This window comes from Carcharodon carcharias, chromosome 2 (assembly GCF_017639515.1).
Source record: "Carcharodon carcharias isolate sCarCar2 chromosome 2, sCarCar2.pri, whole genome shotgun sequence".
Taxonomy (NCBI): Eukaryota; Metazoa; Chordata; class Chondrichthyes; order Lamniformes; family Lamnidae; genus Carcharodon; species Carcharodon carcharias.
The window spans coordinates 164,073,668-164,092,320 of NC_054468.1; the positions used below are offsets into that span (position 1 = coordinate 164,073,668).

Genomic DNA, 18,653 nt, shown 5'->3' on the forward strand with positions numbered 1-18,653 from the left:
GCACTGTAACATTTCTGTCCTTCTCTCAGCAGCCCTAGTGCACACACTGCATGATATACACACGTTTGATATTATCCCAATCTATATCTACATTGAAAGACATTTGCCTGATACAGGCCTGTTCCCTCTTTGCATCTAGATCAGCCCACAATCTGTTCCTTTTCTAACTTCCTTACATCTGATCTTTGTGTCTTCTGTGAGTGTGCAGTTTTCCGGACTTCTTTGCCCACATCATTCATAGAGTTGGTACAAAACAGTGTCTTCAATACCAATCGTCGTGGAGCTTCCCTAGTGACTGGTTTCTACACACAAACCACGCAATTAGTAATTCCTTTCTGTATATGAAACTATAGCCAGCACCCTATCCAACCCAAAATCTACCTACTAAACCATGAGGATTTGATTTTATTAGCAGCTCTTTGTGTGGTACCTTGTCAAAGGCTTTTTGAAAATCAAAATACACAAGTAAGCTTCCAAAACCCACCAATTTATTAACATCGGCAGAAAAATCAATCAAGTTGGTGAGATAGATCCTCCTTTTCAAGAGCTGTTTGGTTATTTCTTTAATAGCCCCTCCTTTGTCGAGCTGATCATACAGTGCATTTCTAATGATCCCTTCCTGTATCTTGCCTGTAACTGAAGTCAAGCTAATGGGCTTTTCAGTCCCAAGTTCTAACTTAGTATATTTTTAAACATAAATAACAAATGGATTTTACTCTCGTCCTTGGGAACAATTCCAGACCCTAGCAAGCTGTTAAGTATGTGAGTGATTCCTCTTCTACAGAGCATGATTACTATTACAACAACACATCATCAACAGGGGAAAACTAAACTGTCTCTCAAAAGTCTAATTTAACTCAGATTAGGAATGATCTTAATGGTCATCAACAATCCATGGTAAATTCTGTTTCACAGTGATTGGAAGAACCAACGTCAAAAGATCAACTCTCCAGTGACTCATAGAACATCCTCATGAATGATGCCGGGATCAGCAACGCAATCCATTTTGAGATCACTAATCCTAGCCAGAACTGTCTGACTACCTCAGCCATGAATATATTCAATAACTCAGGTCAAAGATCAGGCATGACCCTATTGAATTGCAGAACAGGCTAGAGGGGCCATATCGCCTACCCCTGCTATTTCTTATGTTCTTATATGAGCTGCACTCATTAGCTAATACATCTCTGGCCCCAACTAGCTTAATGTCCTCTCAGTAACTATAGCAACATTCTCAGTCGAACTCTGATCATCCAACCTATTCAAATGAAGATCATCTCATCTAAAAGATTTAACTTTTCCACAGAATATCTTCGGGTATCCAATTATCTCAGCCTTTTCTTTTTGGCCTAGAGCCATAAGCTCAGACCATTTTACATTCTGTTCCTTTCCATGCTGTTCCTCTCTGGTGGGCCAGTAAGCACAGACAGTGGACCTGAGACAATGATTCTGGATCTTTTACATTTAAATGTGCTGATTACCCAACTGTAATTCTCCTGTAGAAGAATAGACATTTTATCCATGATGTTATTTGTACCCATGTTCCCTTCATAGACCTCAACCTTGTCAGCAGAGACAGATTATTTCAACTACTGTGAAGAGTAGGCTCCCCGTCTGGGCTCCTGGGCATCATTTCTTCTTTCCACAAGAGCATGCACAGTTTCATCACTTACAATGGAGCATCATCCGAGGCTTTCAAGATCAAGTGGGGGAAAGCAGGGCTGCATTCTCTTTGGCATATTTTTCTCCATGCTGCTATTGTACATTTTTGTTGACTCAAATGAGGGTGTCTACCTGTACGCAGAGCTGATGGCAAGCTGTTCAACTTGACAAGACTGCGTCTTAAGACGGAAGAGCATTATCTCCTAGTCCATGAGTTGTTTGCTGATGATGCTGTGTTGACATCCCATACTGAAGTTCACTTGCAACAGCTTGTAGATTGGTTTCCCGGGCCTGCAAGGAGTTTGGGCTCACAGTCAGTGTCAGGAAGACCAAAGTTATGGGCCAGGACGTAAAGACTCCTCCTTCCATCAACATTGACTATCTCACTCTGGAGGTTGTTGATAGCTTCACATATCTTGGATCAACAATTACCAGCAACCTGTCCCTAGATGCCGAAATCGGCACGAGGATTGCCAAGGCCGCAGCTGCCATATCAAAGTTGAGAAGCTGAATGTGAACAAACAGCAAACTAACTGAAAGCACAAAGCTTCATGTGTGCCAAGCTTGTGTTCTCAGCACCCTCCTTTACAGTAGTGAAGCTTAGGCAACTTATGCAAGCAAAGTGGCTGAATAGTTTCCACCTCCACTGCCTGAGGCAAATATTGGGCATCTCCTGGTAAGACTGAGTGCTGAACATGGAAGTACACCAGCGTACAGGGATCCTCAAGCATGTTTGCCTTCTTGAGTCTGCAGCGACTCCGTTAGTTGAGTCATGTGAGCTGAATGGATGAAGGCCACATTCCCAAAGACATGCTCTATGGTGAGCTTGCTATTGGCATGAGACCAGGTCATCCACATCTGCAATAGAAGGATGTCTTCAAGTGAGACTTCAAGTTGATTGGGATCAGAGTCGATGCATCGGAGGTCCTTGCTGCTGATCAGGGTGCCTCGAGACAAGCAGTCAAGAAGGGTGTGGAAAAAGCAGAGGGCAAACGAAATGACCAGATGGCAGAAAAAAGCATCAGTTGTCCTCAGGCCAATGCTATTCATTTGTGCCAGCTATGGAAGGGACTGCCACTCACAAATCGGCCTCTACAGCCACAACAGACGGTGTTCTTTACTGAAGTGATGTACGCTCTGGACACAATCCATTGTCTGCTGAGATGGAGGAATGGATGCCTAACTATTAGCACCTACTTATAAATCAAACACAGTCCCATGACACTGTGCTCAGCTTTGTTGTGTAGATTCAAGAATTTTGGAAAATACATAACTGCACCTCACATGCCTTGCCTTTCCACAGAGTGTTACCCGATGACATTAATTTCAAAACAACTGTAATTCTTTTTGTGATTGTTATAGGCTACCTTTTAGTTACTGTCTCACAGACCCAGTGGGAAGAAACTATCACTATCATGACCCTTCATTCTCTATCAAGTCACCACTTTACCTTCTCAAGTGTACCATGGTGTTATTTAACTAAGAGCTCGTGTAGGTCAGTGAGCACAGGCCTGATGGATGAACAGACAGCTAGGAGTGCGATGGAATAGTCAAATCTAAAGGTAACAAAGGAATGGACGAGCGTTTCAGTAGCAGATAAGCTGAGGCAAGGGCAGAATTGGATTATGTTTTGGAGGTGGAAATAGGCATCCTTAATCATGGTACAGATGTGTGTTTAGAAGTTCATCTTGGGGTCAGATATGACAGTGAACAGCCTGGTTTTGTCTCAGAAAGCTGCAGAGGGAGAGACTTGTGCATTTTGCTCTCCTTTTTGCATTGCTAGCCAACTGTATAGGCTGAAAGTGAGAAACACACTAGCATGCACAAAGCAAGAAGCATACTAACTCTTCATCCACATTAGATGCATCCCATTGAACATTAAAACCTATCTGCTCTAATAAATCCTCATATGGCTGGGTGTCATATTTTGCTTCTGTGAAGCACCCTGGGACATTTTATTACATCACAGGTGCTATACAAATTCCAAACCCATGATCTCTACAACATTGGAGGGCAAGGGCAGCAGCCACATGGGAACACCACAACCTGCATGTTCCCCTCTAACTGTCACACCATCTTGACTTGGAAGTATATAGCATTCCTTCACTGTTACTGTCAAAAAGCTGGAACCTCCTTCCTAACAGCACTGTGGGTGTACCTACACCACATGGCTTGCAGCAGTTCAAATATGCAACTCACCACCACCGTCTCAAGGGCAATCGGGGTGGCCAATAAATGCTGCCCTTGACAGCAATGCTCACATCCCAAGAATGAATTTTTAAAAATGTTGTTGTTTTAGTAATGCTAGCCAGTAATTTTATGTAGCTGACTGATCAATGTCATTCAAGCACTAAAGTAAATGTGTTGCTGAGTTGGTTTTAAAATGATTTTCATTGTTTTCTGAATGTCCGATTCCTGTACGATACTAACTATTTTGTTTCTTCGTTATACAGGCTGTTGAAGAACTATTCAACCTTATGCAACTATTTGTAGCTCAGAGGCCAGATATGAGAGAAGAGGAATTGGAAGACATTAAACAATTCAAGAAAACCACCATTAGCTGCTATTTGCGTTGTCTGGATGGGCGCTCATGCTGGACTACGCTTATTAGGTAGAGAAGGCAAACAAAATCGTGAAATACTTCTTATCATTCAGTATAAAGGGCTAGGATATGAAAAATGCATAATTTAAGGGGTAACCCTAAAGAGAATAATTTTAGGAAACAATTCGGGTGGAGCCGGTGCAAGGTTGATGACATCTATGAGAATGGTGGTTTGGAAGCAAAGTTAAAGACTTAAATAGAAGCTAGAAGAATGTTATTTTGGGAGTGTATTCTGGAAAACAAACCTTTCCTGTTGTATGTTATGCATGTTAGTGAATTTGTTTTATTTTTACAAGTCACCTTTTCTGAACACCTTTATTTAGCTTTTGGTGTCCAATAGCAGTATCAAGTTTGTAATCCTGGTAGTGTGTCAGTTGGCCTTTAGAATCCTAGAATGGTCACAGCATAGAAGTTGGCCATTTGGCCCATTGTCTATGTTGGCTCCCTGTAAAAGTAGCTCCACTAGTCCCACTCCTCCACCTTTTCTCTGTACCCTACAAATATTTTCTCTTCGGATAATTATCCAATTCCCTTTTGACAGACATGATTGAAGCAATACTCTTAGGCGTTATATTCCAGATCCTAGTAATTCTTGGGTAAAAAAGGGATTTTCCTCAAGTTTGGTTCTTTTCCCAATCAACTTAAATTGGTGTTCCCTATTTCTCAACACTTCCACAAATGGGAACAGTTTCTCCATATTTACTCTGTCCAGATCCCTCATGATTTTGAAAATGTATCATATTCAGCGTGAATGAGTTGACCTTTTCTGAGACTCAAAATTCTGCAAAGGTCATATGTTATCATGAGTGCTGGTTTTAGGAACAAGACTTGTTGGCACAATAATTATAGATCTCAGAAGCCAATCCTACCATCTTAGTTTATTCATTCAAAAAAATCCAGAAGTCCATCCATTATGATATTCAATTGTCAAATAATTTCTAGGTTTTTCATCTTCACTGTTTAATCTGATTCATATAGTCATATATTGATAAGTTGGATGAACTTCCTGATGTCAATCCTACATTTGTCTTCCATAGTTTGTACCTGTCCCCTTGTTCTGCTCTCAGATTTTCATTTGTTATCTCAATAAGATCCCCTCTCAGTTAACTTTTTTAATAGTTGAAAAGTTAGTTTCTCCACTCTTTCCTCTAACACTAGGGACCACACTAGTCATGATCTTCCTCCAGTGCTTAAAGCTTTTCCCTGTGTCTCAGTAACTAAGAATGGACATAATACTTAACATGTAGTCTGAGAAGTGTTCTGTGCAGTTTGACTGTGACTTTCTCTGACTTGTACCCCATTCTGACAACTTTTCTAACAAGCACCCACTGTCTTCTACACTTCAGCCAATTACTTATTTGTTTCCAATATTTACCTTGATTTTGAACTTAACTAGGTGTTCGAGATCTATAAAATAAATTTCATTATTGGGAAAGAAATGGTTGAATATGCTATGTTTTATTGGAGTAATTTAGTATATGCATGCAAAGGCTAGCAAGATTGACCTACAGAGGCACAATTATGGAAAGGTCGAAAATAAATGACTGATTTTTTAGTAATCTCTGTCATGGACTAACACACTCATATTTTATATTATACCATTAAAAGCAATTAAGCCCCACTTACTATCCAATGTCTTAAAGTTAGACTCCAATCCTGACATATCTTTGCTTTGGACTTCTCTGTTCTACCCAATGACCATTTCAGATTCTGTTTCCACCAGCTGCTAGTGGAGAGATGCTGTAGCTATCCCAGCACCTTCAGTTATGTGAGAAAGGAATAACTTCCTCTGGGTGACAACAAAAGTGCTACAGTATCTCTGGTTCAATAGTACTTATTACTGTGAGGGAATGAAAGTTACTCAGCTGAGAGCAAGTAGCAATCTGGGATCAAGAGAGTCATAAAGCGAGGGGGATTTGGGTCTTGAATTTGATGTGAAAATCTTCTGTGAAAGTTGTCAAGCTATTTTGTACGGAAGAGGATACAACTGCGAAGAAAGCATTCCAGTGTAGAATGATTACAAAAGCTTTTTATCTAGGTTGATAGAGGATTACAGCAAAGAAGGAGATCCTTCAGTTCATCATGTCTGTGCCAGCCTTTTGCTAGAGATGCAAAACTGCTTGGTTCTCGCCCAATAGCCTTTTATCTTCTCTGCTTCAAATATTTATCCATTAAAACCTTCAATGTTCTCTGCCTCAATCACTTCCTATAGCAGTACTTTCCATGCTCTACTAACTATCTGTCTAAAGACATTTCCCTTCATGCCCCTTCCTCACCACTCACTAAGCCAGAGAAAATAGTTGCTCCCTATTCACTCATTCAAAGCTCTTTTTAAATCTGAAGAACTTAGATACATCACCTGTCAGTATTCTACATCAGAAAGCCAATTGGTGAAGGATAGGAGTGGAGCTAGTGTTTACTCACTTCTATAGGAAGTTATTTACAGAGTTACACATTACAAGCATGCATCGTATAACCCAACATCTGTTTTAGTCTGTTTCAATTTATACCTCTTCTGTCCAACCTGTTGATGAGGCATTAAGCACCCCTTCTAAAAGAGGCACCACTGATATATGCTATAACAAAAAACTGAAACCTTTAGAGGAAATTTATCTGATCAGATTAAATTGACATTCCAAGAGGTGATGATGCAATCCAGTACCCTCCACCCCTCACCAAGTGCCTACTTGTCTCAGAAGACCTGAGTATACTTGCAAATGCTGTGTGCTCCCATTCCATGGTCACCTGGGTGTGAACATAACTGTGGAAGAGAAACAGGCAAGTCAGGCTGACAATTCCTCGACTGCTCACTCTCTGGACTGTTGATGGCAGAGTTCAAAATACATGGGGGAGGTGAGAAAATTCACCCTCTAAAGCCCCCAAAAAAGCTGGCAAAATTCAATCACGGGGGTGACCAATGAGAAGAAAGTTGTCCCAATATGTGGGAGGGACAGAACCTGTGCCTATCAGCAGCAAACGTGGGAAAGAAACAGTCTGTGATTGGAGGAACAGCGGGAAAGCGACAGACATATAACAGTGTGCCAAGATGTGGTGAGGGTGATGATCAGGTCAGCCTGAGCACAAGAGCAGCAGTGATGAGACAGACTCTGATAGAGTTTGAGAGAGACACAGACTTCGAGGGAATGTGTGTGTGAGAGAGAGAGACAGAAAGACCAGCTCTGAGGGGGTGAGAAAGAGACACTGACTCCAAGGGGGAGAGAGAGAAACTTGAGAGGGAGCCAGAGAGAGGGTTGGGAAGTGGGACTGCTGAGTGAGTTAGTCAGGGAGGGGAGGAAGATTGGGAAGTTAGGTAGTTAATGCCCTCGCTCTGCTTCTGACTAAAATCTTTTAGGTTTTTGCCTCTTTTAAAAGTAGATGTTATGTTATGCTGGCCCAGTGAATTGACATCCCCTATTAGACTTGATTTGTCTAAGGAATCTTTTTGCATCTCCTCTCTGTCTTGATGCACTAAAAAGGCTAATAACTGTCTTGTTAAAACTTCAAGCTTTGTGCTTATGCAATGAAAATGCATCAGCTGTGACCTCACCAGTCTGCAAAGATGTGGTGAGGGTGATGATTTTTGTATATAGAAGTGCGTTCAGTTATTTTGATAAAATCTTTTGTTGATTGCTTTCAACTTTTTTTGTGCCAATTTAAATACTGTGGTGTCTTGGAAATTAAGACTTTCCTTGTGTGTTGTGACTTTAAGTTTAATAGAGGGGGAAGGATGTGAACACATTGGAGAGAGTGCAGAAAAGGTTTACAAGAATGGTCCCAGGGATGAGAAACTTCAGCTATGAGGATAGGTGGAGAAGTTTGGACTATTTTCCTTGGAGAGGAGAAGGCTGAGAGGAGAATTGATAGAAGTTTTCAGAATCATGAGGGGGCTGGACAGAGTAGATAGGGAGAAGCTGTTCCTACTCGTAAAAGGATCCAGAACGAGAGGGCACAGATTTAAAGTGATTTGCAAATGTGATGTGAGAAAAAACTTTTTCACACAACGAGTGGTTCGGGTCTGGAATTCACTAACTGGAAGTGTGGTGGAGGCAGGTTCAATTGAGGCATTCAAGAGGGCATTAGTTGGTTATTTGAATAGAAACAATGTGCAGGGTATAGGGAAAAGGCAGGGCAATGGCATTAGGTCATAATGCTCATTTGGAGAGCCAGTGCAGACAAAAAGGGCCAAATGGCCTCCTTTTGTGCCATTAAGATTCTGTGATGCTTATTGAGGACATTGATGAATTCTTCTTCTTCTGCTTCTATGAATCAAAATACCCCATATGTCATCCAAATATCTGTAGTAACACATAGCGAAACTGGGACACTTTTTAAATACACTCTCTTCCCACTCTGCCATGTTTTTTTTGCATAGGCTGGGGAAAATTTCTTATCCATAGCTGTGCCTTTGTAGTAACTGGACTATAGCTCCATCTGACCTGTCAGGCTGGGGAAATTTATGAAAGATATTTTGAACAGCCAGCATACCTTTGTCTGTTTCTACGTTTGTACACAAACTTTCAATATCCGATGTAAAAACTTAGGTATTGGGAGGCAGTTAATGAGTTAACCATTTCTATAAAGTGGTATGTATTTTTCATGTAACTAGGGTGTTTCTATACTAATGGGTTCCAACCTATGTACCATTAAAGCATGGATGATACGAGAAGGTGCATTGGCTTGAAAAAAATCATGAAATCTGAAGTACTTGTGACTTAAACCATTCATTATCTGATGGTTAGTTTGGCATTGCAGAGTTAATTTGTATATATTCCCTTTGCACAGTTGGATCTTTGGAAGTCAGTACCCTGACATGTTTGTCGGCATTCACTTTGAACAGAAGTGTTGAGGAGAAAGAAACTTGAAATTGGCAGAATGAAACCAAAGAATCCTAGAGAATGCTAATTGCTTGCAATTAATTTTTAAAGGGGGCTGCAGATGTGAGGCTCATTCCCAATAAGTTACATTGTACCAAGTATTCAGAATTTTCATTTTGGAAATGGGAGTATGGGAAATTTATAATAAACTAACAAAAACGTCTTATTTACAGGTTCCAAGTTAAAAGATTGCATTAATATATATATATATGATGTATATTATATATATATGATGTATATTTTATATATATATATATAATAGTGTCTTTTGTATTTACGCCACTGTATCTATCTAAAGAAGGAAACTTTAAAAATGAAAACAAATACAAAAGGTAATGTTACTACTTGACTGCATCACCTAATAAAGGAGTTAGTGAGAATGAAGTAGGAGCCCATAAAAAAACCAAAAAGCTGCCCCCGAAAATCAAAAAGTAATCCTCGAAAAATCTCAAGAAGAGAAACTCATTTTGATGGTCACCTTACCCAGGCCCTGAAGCGGTCCATGAGGAGATCCTCCAATCTTCTCTCTCCCCTTTGCGCCATGTGGCTAAAGATCAGGAGCTTGGGACTGTGGAAATGTGGCCAGAAATTGAGGGGTAGCCCCCTCAGATAATAAGGTAGAGGAGCTGAAAACTCTTACACTCTACATTGATGTGAAACCATTGACTCCTCCAAGCCACAGAAATTACATGCGGCCCAAGAGTCCATGAATCAACTTTACGGTCTATTGCACGGGACTATCGCTTGCAACACTTTCCACAACAAATCCCCAAAGGACAAAGGGGGTACTCACACTAAAAGAGCCTGCAACTGGGTGCTCACCTACTCCGGACAGCAGGTTGGAACATCACAAGTGTGTCCAGATGGCTGACAAGGGCAAAAGAAATGGAGAGCAGGCAAGAACAGCCAGTATAGAAAAGCCCCTCCATGCATGTGTGGAATGCACAGAGGGGCTTTTGAAAGCACTGTAACTTCTGCTGACCGGAAAGGAATCAGGAACAGTTATACATGCACAATTCAGCAGTGTGGCCGCCGGTTTCTGGGCAACTGTTCCTGAAACCTTTCCAGTTGGTGTTCAACAGGAGCATCAGTGAAGTTTTAAGAGCTCTGAAGACCACAAATAGCTGTACTGCATCTACTTTGAACAAAAGTTGCTTGCCAGACCAGCAGGGGGGAGATGTTTTGAAAAGTTTCAGGCAGTGAGTTATGTAGCTGTCAAGGCTTTGTGGAGCAAGTTCCTCCACTGCCTCACTAGCTCAGTTGGTAGTCAGTGGGACTCTTGATCCCAGCATCATGGTCCCTAGACCCGCATTGGATGATGACTCTTATTTGATATTTTATTTAAGATAATAAATTGTACGCATTTAACCGAGCAAAAAACTTGTGAAGGGTAGTTTGGGTACAGTTCTTTAGCAGATGTGGTTTGTCCTATTATGAAATGTTGTAGCTGGCAGATTCATTGGAAGGTATCTGAATTTAGTACCTGGGGGACTAGTTATTGTTGCTGGCACAGCCGTTACTGTCTCATTGACATTTTCCCCTCGTACTCTTGTCATGAATTTTACTATCCTAGTCTTCATTTTCAGATACACTTTTACGCCGGAGCATTCAGTTAATGCAGCAGTAACTCTTATCACTGTAACTGCTCTGCACATGTGCAGCAAATTCTTCCCCTGGTGTTGTGGAACAAATAAATACAACTTTCCAAGTGACACTTCGGGCTGTGGGGCTGAGGCTACCCAGGAAGGTTTCAAAGCCTGGCACTGATGATAAATTCCCCCGAATAGGTATCAGCTCAGACAGGAGTACTTCACACGCATGAGCTACCTTGACACCTCGAGTGCGGTCAGGGCAGAGCAGCACTTTAAGATTTCTTGGCTTAGGCTGCGAGCTGGATGCTACCTGAGGACACATCACGTGAGTTCCTCCGGCAACAACCAGTCCACTCCACCTTCCAGTACATCCCTGACCATGGTCACCTTAGCACTGAGAGCCCTCTCCTCCACCAGCCATATGACCTCTCACTGATATAGATGCAGATTCCTGAGCAGCAGCTCCCAGATGATAGCCTCACTCCTGACAGGGAAGAGTTCCTGCTGGAGACAACCATGTTCCAGGCCCTGATCATTTCCTGGCACACAGCAACCATCCCCCACCCCACTAGGTTTATAAACAGGAGCTGCATGTGTTAATTGAGGCCGTGCATAACCAACGCACACCATCTAGGAGAAGACTCGACATATCAGTGTCCCTGCAGCATCTGAAGGTTGAAAATCACCAGGATTCATCCAGCGAGGAAGCTTACAACATTGTGGGAGGTCTTGTTGTAAATCAGCCTGAAGGGTACTGAGCAGTTCAATGTTCCATTTAGCCTGACAAGAAATGACATTTGCCCTCAACAGACCCCTGTGGGACAAATCCCCAGGGCTGGATGGGCTACCCACTGAGTTCCTTAGAGCACCGTAATAGGCTTGGACATGGATGCCTTCTGGATCTAAGACCAGGGATCTATCATTAGAAAGGAAATAGAATGTTGGCCTTTATTGCAAAAGGAATGAAGTACAAAAGAAGAGAGGTTTTGCTACAGTTGTACAGGGTCTTAGTGAGACCGCACCTGGAATACTGTGTACGATTTTGGTCTCTGCTTGGGGGGGGTGCAGGTGGATATAATTGCAGTTGAATCAGTTCAGAGGAGGTTCACTTGTCTGATTCCTGGAATGAAGGGGGTGTCTTGTGAGGAAGGTTGAGCAGGTTAGACCTATACTTATTGGAGTTTAGAAGAATGAGAGATGATCTTATCGAAACATACAGTATGAGATTCTGAGGGGATTTAACTGTGGGAGAATCTAGAAATAGTGGATACAGTTTAAAAATAAGGGGCCTCCCATTTAAGATGGAATTGAGGAAGTTTTTCTCAGGGTCATTAGACTTAGGAATCCACAGAGAATGGAGGCTGGGTCATTAAATATATTCAAGGTTGAGTTGGACTGATTTTTGATCAACACGGGAGCACAGGGTTATGTGGGACAGACAGGAAAATTTAATTAAGACCAATCAGGTCAGCCGAGATTTTATTGAATGGCAGAGCAGCACAAGCGGCCAAATGGCCTATTGTTGCTCCAATTTCTTATGAAGTTAGCCAGTAGCCCCACAAGCTGATTATGGACCTCTTGCCTTTTTTCTAATGAGTAAAAGGGGGAGTCACAGTCCAAGTCCTGCAGGAACCCAGATCCATGACCTCATGAACGCACCTTGGGACCTAACAAGCTTCAGATCCTTTAACGTGCCCTTCTCTTCATGCACCTTCTGCAGGGCAGGGTCTTCGAGGGCCTGACCGAGGTTGGTTTCGAGGTCAAGCATCTCCTGTTCCAACCAGCTGATCCTGAACTGCCTCCTAGTGGACCCCTCACATTCTGCTGCCTTGCCCACATTCCATCACCACACCGCCTCCCCGCTTCCCCCCTCCAGCTGGCCCAGAAAAAACTGGATGAGGACCGCAAGCACTTGCCCTCCAGCAGCATGTTGTTAAAATGCTAGAAAGCGGATCCCAGCGGAACCAGCTCCGTTCACACCATCCAGTGGTCCAAGCACAGCACCAGCCACCCTGAAGCTGCTGGAATGTAGGCCAGCTTGGGGAGCGTACACATTCAACAGGTGAAACAGCATATCTCCCAGCCAGACCGTGAGCTGAAGCAAGCGGCCTCGCAAAGACTCATTGATCCCCCAAGATCGCCGGTTGAAAACATGGGGCCATCAGTATAGCCACCCCCTCTGAACTGGAGACAAGTTGCCTCATGTAGGCCCTTCCTTGCCACTCCAGGAGCCATGTAGCCTAGTCTCCCAGAATGATCTGTATTTCCTACAGAAGCAAGCCACATACTCTCCCCTCCTTAAGGAACAAGAAGTTAGAAAATCTACAGGATGCCTCTCTGCTGCCATTGATGGTGTGGCTGGCTATGATCATTTTCATGACAAGAGTCTGGAGCAAACATCACTTATACCCTACAGTGGCGAGGGAGCAGAATTATTTGTGATCTCCACTTCCTCAGCCGCCTAGTGAGGAGCCCTTTGAGCCAGTGCAGCATGAGTTGGTTCACATCCTTGCTCATGCTTACCATCTTTACAGCAGAGTGGATGGACCTGATGAGCAGTGCCAGCTCAGACCATTGGTCAAGGACCAGCTGGAATTTGTTGTGGTGACCAAGCTATTGGCCTGAAATTCCTAGATTTTCACAAGGTGGGTAAGGAGACGCTTTTTAGGGGGCTCGAGGGCACCCACCATCTTACTGGTGTTGGATTCCAAATCATCCTTCGTGCCCTCCACCAAACCACTGTCCTCTTCCAGGTTGACACTGCGACACTTAGCAACCTCCTGCCCAGCCACACCAGCCAGCTCCACCCCTGACACCATTCCATCCCTCAGGATGGTCGGCAGAGGGGTCTTTCCTCTGCTTCTCAGGGGTGGGGTCTGGGTGAGAGGGCAGAAGTGATTTGGGGCTCAGCTCCACTTCAGGCATCAGGCCACACAGCAACTCAGAGAAGCTCAGTACACCCAGTGTTGAGAGACAGTAAAAGGGAGTCTTCCCTTTCCTGCCACTGCCCAGTGACCCAGTGTGTGGGGCCAATTTATTCAAAGCCTCCACCAAGTTGAGTATCCAGGGCAGTATCAGCACATGGCCAAATAAGCTCAGCCTCATTGACCTTACCCACCTAACAATCCAGGAAGCCCAACCTGGCAACAAATAACTGGGTTATACCGGATGGATTCCTCGTGCAAGGATACCCTTGCATCTTCAAGAGGTACAGGCTGGACACAGGTATCTGCTTCTTCCTCCTGAGGGATGGATGAATTCCGCTGACAGTGCATGGTGGTGGGACAAGGGTGAAGGATCCAGGAGGAGCACTGACTCCTCTTCCAAGGAGGGACATCCCTTCTCTAGACTTTCCCGCGCTTCTAAGAGAGCCGCCTCCATTGTTGCATAGAATATGCAGGGAGGGAGGCTGTCATATATGTCAAGGCCTCCGTCTCTCCCCCTTGATCCTGCTCCCAAGTCCAACCAAGGGACGTTCCACCGAAGCAGGCACACTCAGGCTTGGACACTGGCTGGGGAATCTAAATCATGGGGGCGGGCACAGCCTCACTATAAAGAGACAATCATTTAGGACTGAGGTGAGAAGTTTCTTCACTCAAAAGGATGTAAATCTTTGGAATTCTCCACCATAGAGGTTGTGGATGCTCCATTATTGAATATATTTAAGGCCGAGATAGACAGATTTTTGGTGTCTCAGGGAATCAAGGGGTACGGGGAGCAGGTGGCAAAGTGGAGTTTAAGTCCAATGTGATAAACCACCTCTGCCTTAGATTAGGATGGAAGAGTGGCTTCCTCCCTTCTGTGCAGTTCTAAGGTATAATACCCCACCGTCTAGTGATAGTGCTTTATTGAAAAGTGCACTAAGCACTCACCTCTTGCCATAAAAGTTGGTGTGTCTCCCTCCTCCGAAGTAGATGTTAATTCTTGTTATCTCTTCTCTCTCCAGCCCAATATGGGGCTCCCCCTCCTCTCTCGCTCCCCATCCTCTCTCACTCTCATTCCTCTCTCTCCTTTCTATTTCCTCTCACACACCTTTGCTCCCTTTTTCACTGTCCTTCACTTTTTTCTCCCTCTTTTCCACTTTTATTTCTCTATCTCTCTCTTTCTCTGCCTTTCAGGCATCAGCAGCAATAACTCCTCACCATCCAGCAAGGTCTTCTAATTCAGAAAGGCAGTTAATGAATGATAGAACTGCAGTCAATTTTTACACACTTTCATATGTAGTTATAGTTTTACATTACAAGCATACACATGCGAACCCAACAATCATTAATTTTGGCGAAAAGCAAAATATTGCAGATATTGGAAATCTGAAATAAAAACAGAAAATGTAGGAAAAACTCAGCAGGTTTGGCAGCATCTATGGAGAGAGAAACAGTTAACTTTTCAAGCCCATATAACTCTTCTTCAGAGCTAAAGCCATAGATTTTGTCTATTTATAGGGAACTTAAGCAGATCCTGGCTAATGTCCACTACCTGCATACAATTAAACACACTGCATATACAACTGACACTTGACTTTCTCTGCAGTGAAATATCTCAAGTCTCTCATAAACTGTTTCTTACCCCTGATTTCTTCCTATTGAAACTATGCTTTCTGCTCCCTGACTTTGATGTCCTTTCTATATAGTGCTGCATAAAGCTGAAAATGCTATTCCTAACAATGTACCAATCAATGTTTTGTACAAATGTATCATTGCAATTTTATTCTTGTGCACAATTCCCCCGCTCATAAAATTCAAAATGTTCTTGGCCATTTATATGGGCTCATCTACCTGCACACTCACTTTCAAGTAATTATGGATGAAATTCAACTTTGGCAGGGCTGCAACATGGGTGGTAGCAGATCAACCACCCACTTTGTGTTCCTGCCAAAGTTAAATTTCACCATTTATGTATTTAAACCCCGAGAGGTCTCTATTTACCCTTCAACATCTTTTCATTGAGTGTAAACTGTTTCTTTATTTCCCCCAAAATCTGTTATCTTACATGTTAAATTGTATCCGCCTATTGCACTAACTTGAAGACTGTTCTCCTCGTCATTCCTGTACTCGAGCAATACCTGATTACCATAACTGTTCCCTAATAATCAGCAACTTCCTATCCATTGACATTTCTTTATATCTTACACCTGATTTTTTCCTCTAACTCATTTCTTGTGTGTTGTTGCACGACTTATGAAAATTTCTTGTATGCCACATTGATTGCACTTCCTTTATCTATCTAATCAAAGAAAAGTTTAAATTAGTGAAACATGACCAACCAATCTGTCCTAATTGTCCTTGATAAACTCATGCCTCAAGTGTTTGCTATTTTAACTTCACTGATGGATTCAAAGAGTTTGTCCATTACTAATGTTACACTGAAGATATGGATGATGATCAGGTGGATACCTGCATATATTTTGTGATCTTATTGGTGATTAACATTATAAGAAATAATAATGCTGACAGAAAAGTAAGCCACCATTTGTGATGTCCACACTTAGTAAATTGAGACATTCCGTTAAAAGTGCCTTTTCTTATTGTAGTGCCTTCAGAATTCTTCTAGAAACTGATGAAGACAGGCTGCTAGTTGTTTTCAATCGGGGACTGATTCTGATGACTGAGGTAAAGTAAATTGTCTGGTTCTTTTTATTCATTGTATTATACTTTTATGCGAGACATTTGCCTTGAGTTAATTATTACTATCAAACTATGGTATACACTTCTTGAAATATCAGAACAAGAAAGATGCTTTTCCTGTGCTAACCTCACCATAAAATTGTTGCATAATTATACAGTTGATTGTTTCTAACGTGTTGGAAAATTACCATAGAGCTGTTGACTTAACTCAGTTACTTATTTGATTTCAGTTTAATTGCAACGAATTCAGGCAGAAATATATTTGAAAATAAACTAAATGTTTATTTAATAAATAAACTATGTTCCTCAAATTGTTTTTGAAGGGAAAAGTAGCATTGATTGACAGTGCTGTCAGGTGGCACTTACACCAGTAACCTGGGCACCAATGCTCAGTTTGGTTTTTGCCTGAAGCACTCAGCTCTGGACCTTATTACAGTCTTTGTCCAAGCATGGACAAAAGAGCTGAGTTCCAGAAATGAGGCGAGAGTGATTGCCCTTGACATCCAGGAGCCTCATTAATTAATTAATAAATCTGGAATACGAAGCTAGTCTCAGTAATTTTGTATTTATTTATTCATTCATAGGATGTGAACGTCACTGGTAAGGCCAGCATTCGTAGCCCATCCCTAATTGCCCTTACGAAAGTTGTGGTGAGCCGTCTTCTCGAACCACTGCAATCCATGTGGTGTAGGTACACCTGTAGTTCTGTTAGGAAGGGTGTTCCAGGTTTTGACACAGAAATAGTGAGGAAGCAGTGATATAGTTCCAAATCAAAATGATGTGTGGCTTGGAAGAGAACTTGCAGGTGGTGGAGTCCCCATGTGTTTGCTGCCCTTGTCCTTCTGGATGGTAGAGGTTGCCCGTTTGGAAGGTGCTGCTGAAGGAGATTTGGCCAGTTGCTGCAGTGCATCTCGTAAATGGTACACACTACTGCCACTGTGCACTGGTGGTGGATGGCGTGCTGATCAAGCGGGCTGCTTTGCTCTGGACGGTGTTGAACTGCTTTAGTGTTGTTGGAGCTGCACTCATTCAGGCAAATGGAGAATATCACACTACTGCCTTGTGCATTGTAGATGATGGACAGACTTTGGTAAATCAGGAGGTGAGTTACTTGCTACAGAATTCCCAGCCCCTGACCTGCTCTTGTAGATACAGTGTTTATGTGGCTGGTTCAGTTAAGTTTCTGCTCTATGGTAACCCGCAGGAATTTGATGGTGGAGTATTCAGTGATGATAACGCTGTTAACCATCAAGAAAAGATGGTGATTGCCTGACATTTGTGTTGTGCCAATGTTATTTCCATGAATCAGCCCAAGCCTGAAAATTGTCTTGCTGCATGCGAGCACGCGATATGCCACTATCTGAGGAGTTGCACATGGAAGTGAACACTGCAATCATCAGCAAACATTCCCACTTCTGACTTCATGTTGGAGGGAAGATCATTGATGAAGCAGCTGAAGGTGTTTTGACCTAGGATACTATCCTAGAGAACCTCTGCAGCAATATCCTGGAGCTGAGATGGTTGACATCCCAACAACTAGGACCATCTTCCTTTGTGCTAGTTATGACTCTAACCAATGGAGAGATTTTCCCCTGATTCTCATCAACTTCAATTTTGTTAGGGCTCCTTGATGCCCCACTCAATCAAATGCTGCCTTGATGTCAAGGACAGTCACTCTCGCCTCATCTCTGGAATTCAGCTCTTTTGTCCATGTTTGGACCAAAGCTGTAATAAGGCCTGGAGCCATGTGCTCCAGCAAAAAACCTAACTGACCATCAGTGAGCAGATTATTGATGTAATTGCTGCCTGATAGCAATGTCAGGGCCCATAGCGTTTGCTGGATTCAACTATTTCCTGATATCCCTTGGAATGAATCAAATTAGCTGAAGAAGGCATCTGTGATGATGGGAACCTTCAGAGGAGGCCAAAATGGATCCACTCGGCACTTCTGGCTGAAAATAGTTGCAAATATTTCAGCCTTGCCTGAACTGGAGCACTGGGCTCCTCCATCATTGCGGATAGGGATGTTTGTGGAGCCACCTCTTCTGGTTAATTGTTTAATTGTCCACCACCATTATCGGCTGTGTATAGCAGGACTGCAGAGCGTTGATCTAATTGGTTGGATGTGTGATTGCTTTGCTATGTCTATTGTGTACTGCTTCTGCTGTTCACCACGCATGTAGCATCACCAGGTTTGCACTTCATTGTTTAGGTATCCTGATACTGCACTTCTCCTTGAACTAGAGTTGATCCCTTGGCTTGATGATAATAGTAGAGAGGGGGATATACCAGGCATTGA

At 42.7% G+C, this 18,653-nt stretch overlaps 1 protein-coding gene across 6 annotated transcripts in view; it reads left to right on the forward strand.

Annotated features, from left to right (window-relative positions):
- Positions 1-18,653, forward strand: part of usp34 (ubiquitin specific peptidase 34) — a 269,588-nt gene that overhangs the window by 224,059 nt on the left and 26,876 nt on the right. For all 6 annotated transcript variants that reach the window (XM_041211861.1, XM_041211887.1, XM_041211870.1 and 3 more), the window contains 2 exons: positions 4,116-4,273; positions 16,261-16,339. In XM_041211861.1, the coding sequence (XP_041067795.1) occupies positions 4,116-4,273; positions 16,261-16,339 (237 nt within the window). The remainder of the gene's footprint in view (positions 1-4,115; positions 4,274-16,260; positions 16,340-18,653) is intronic.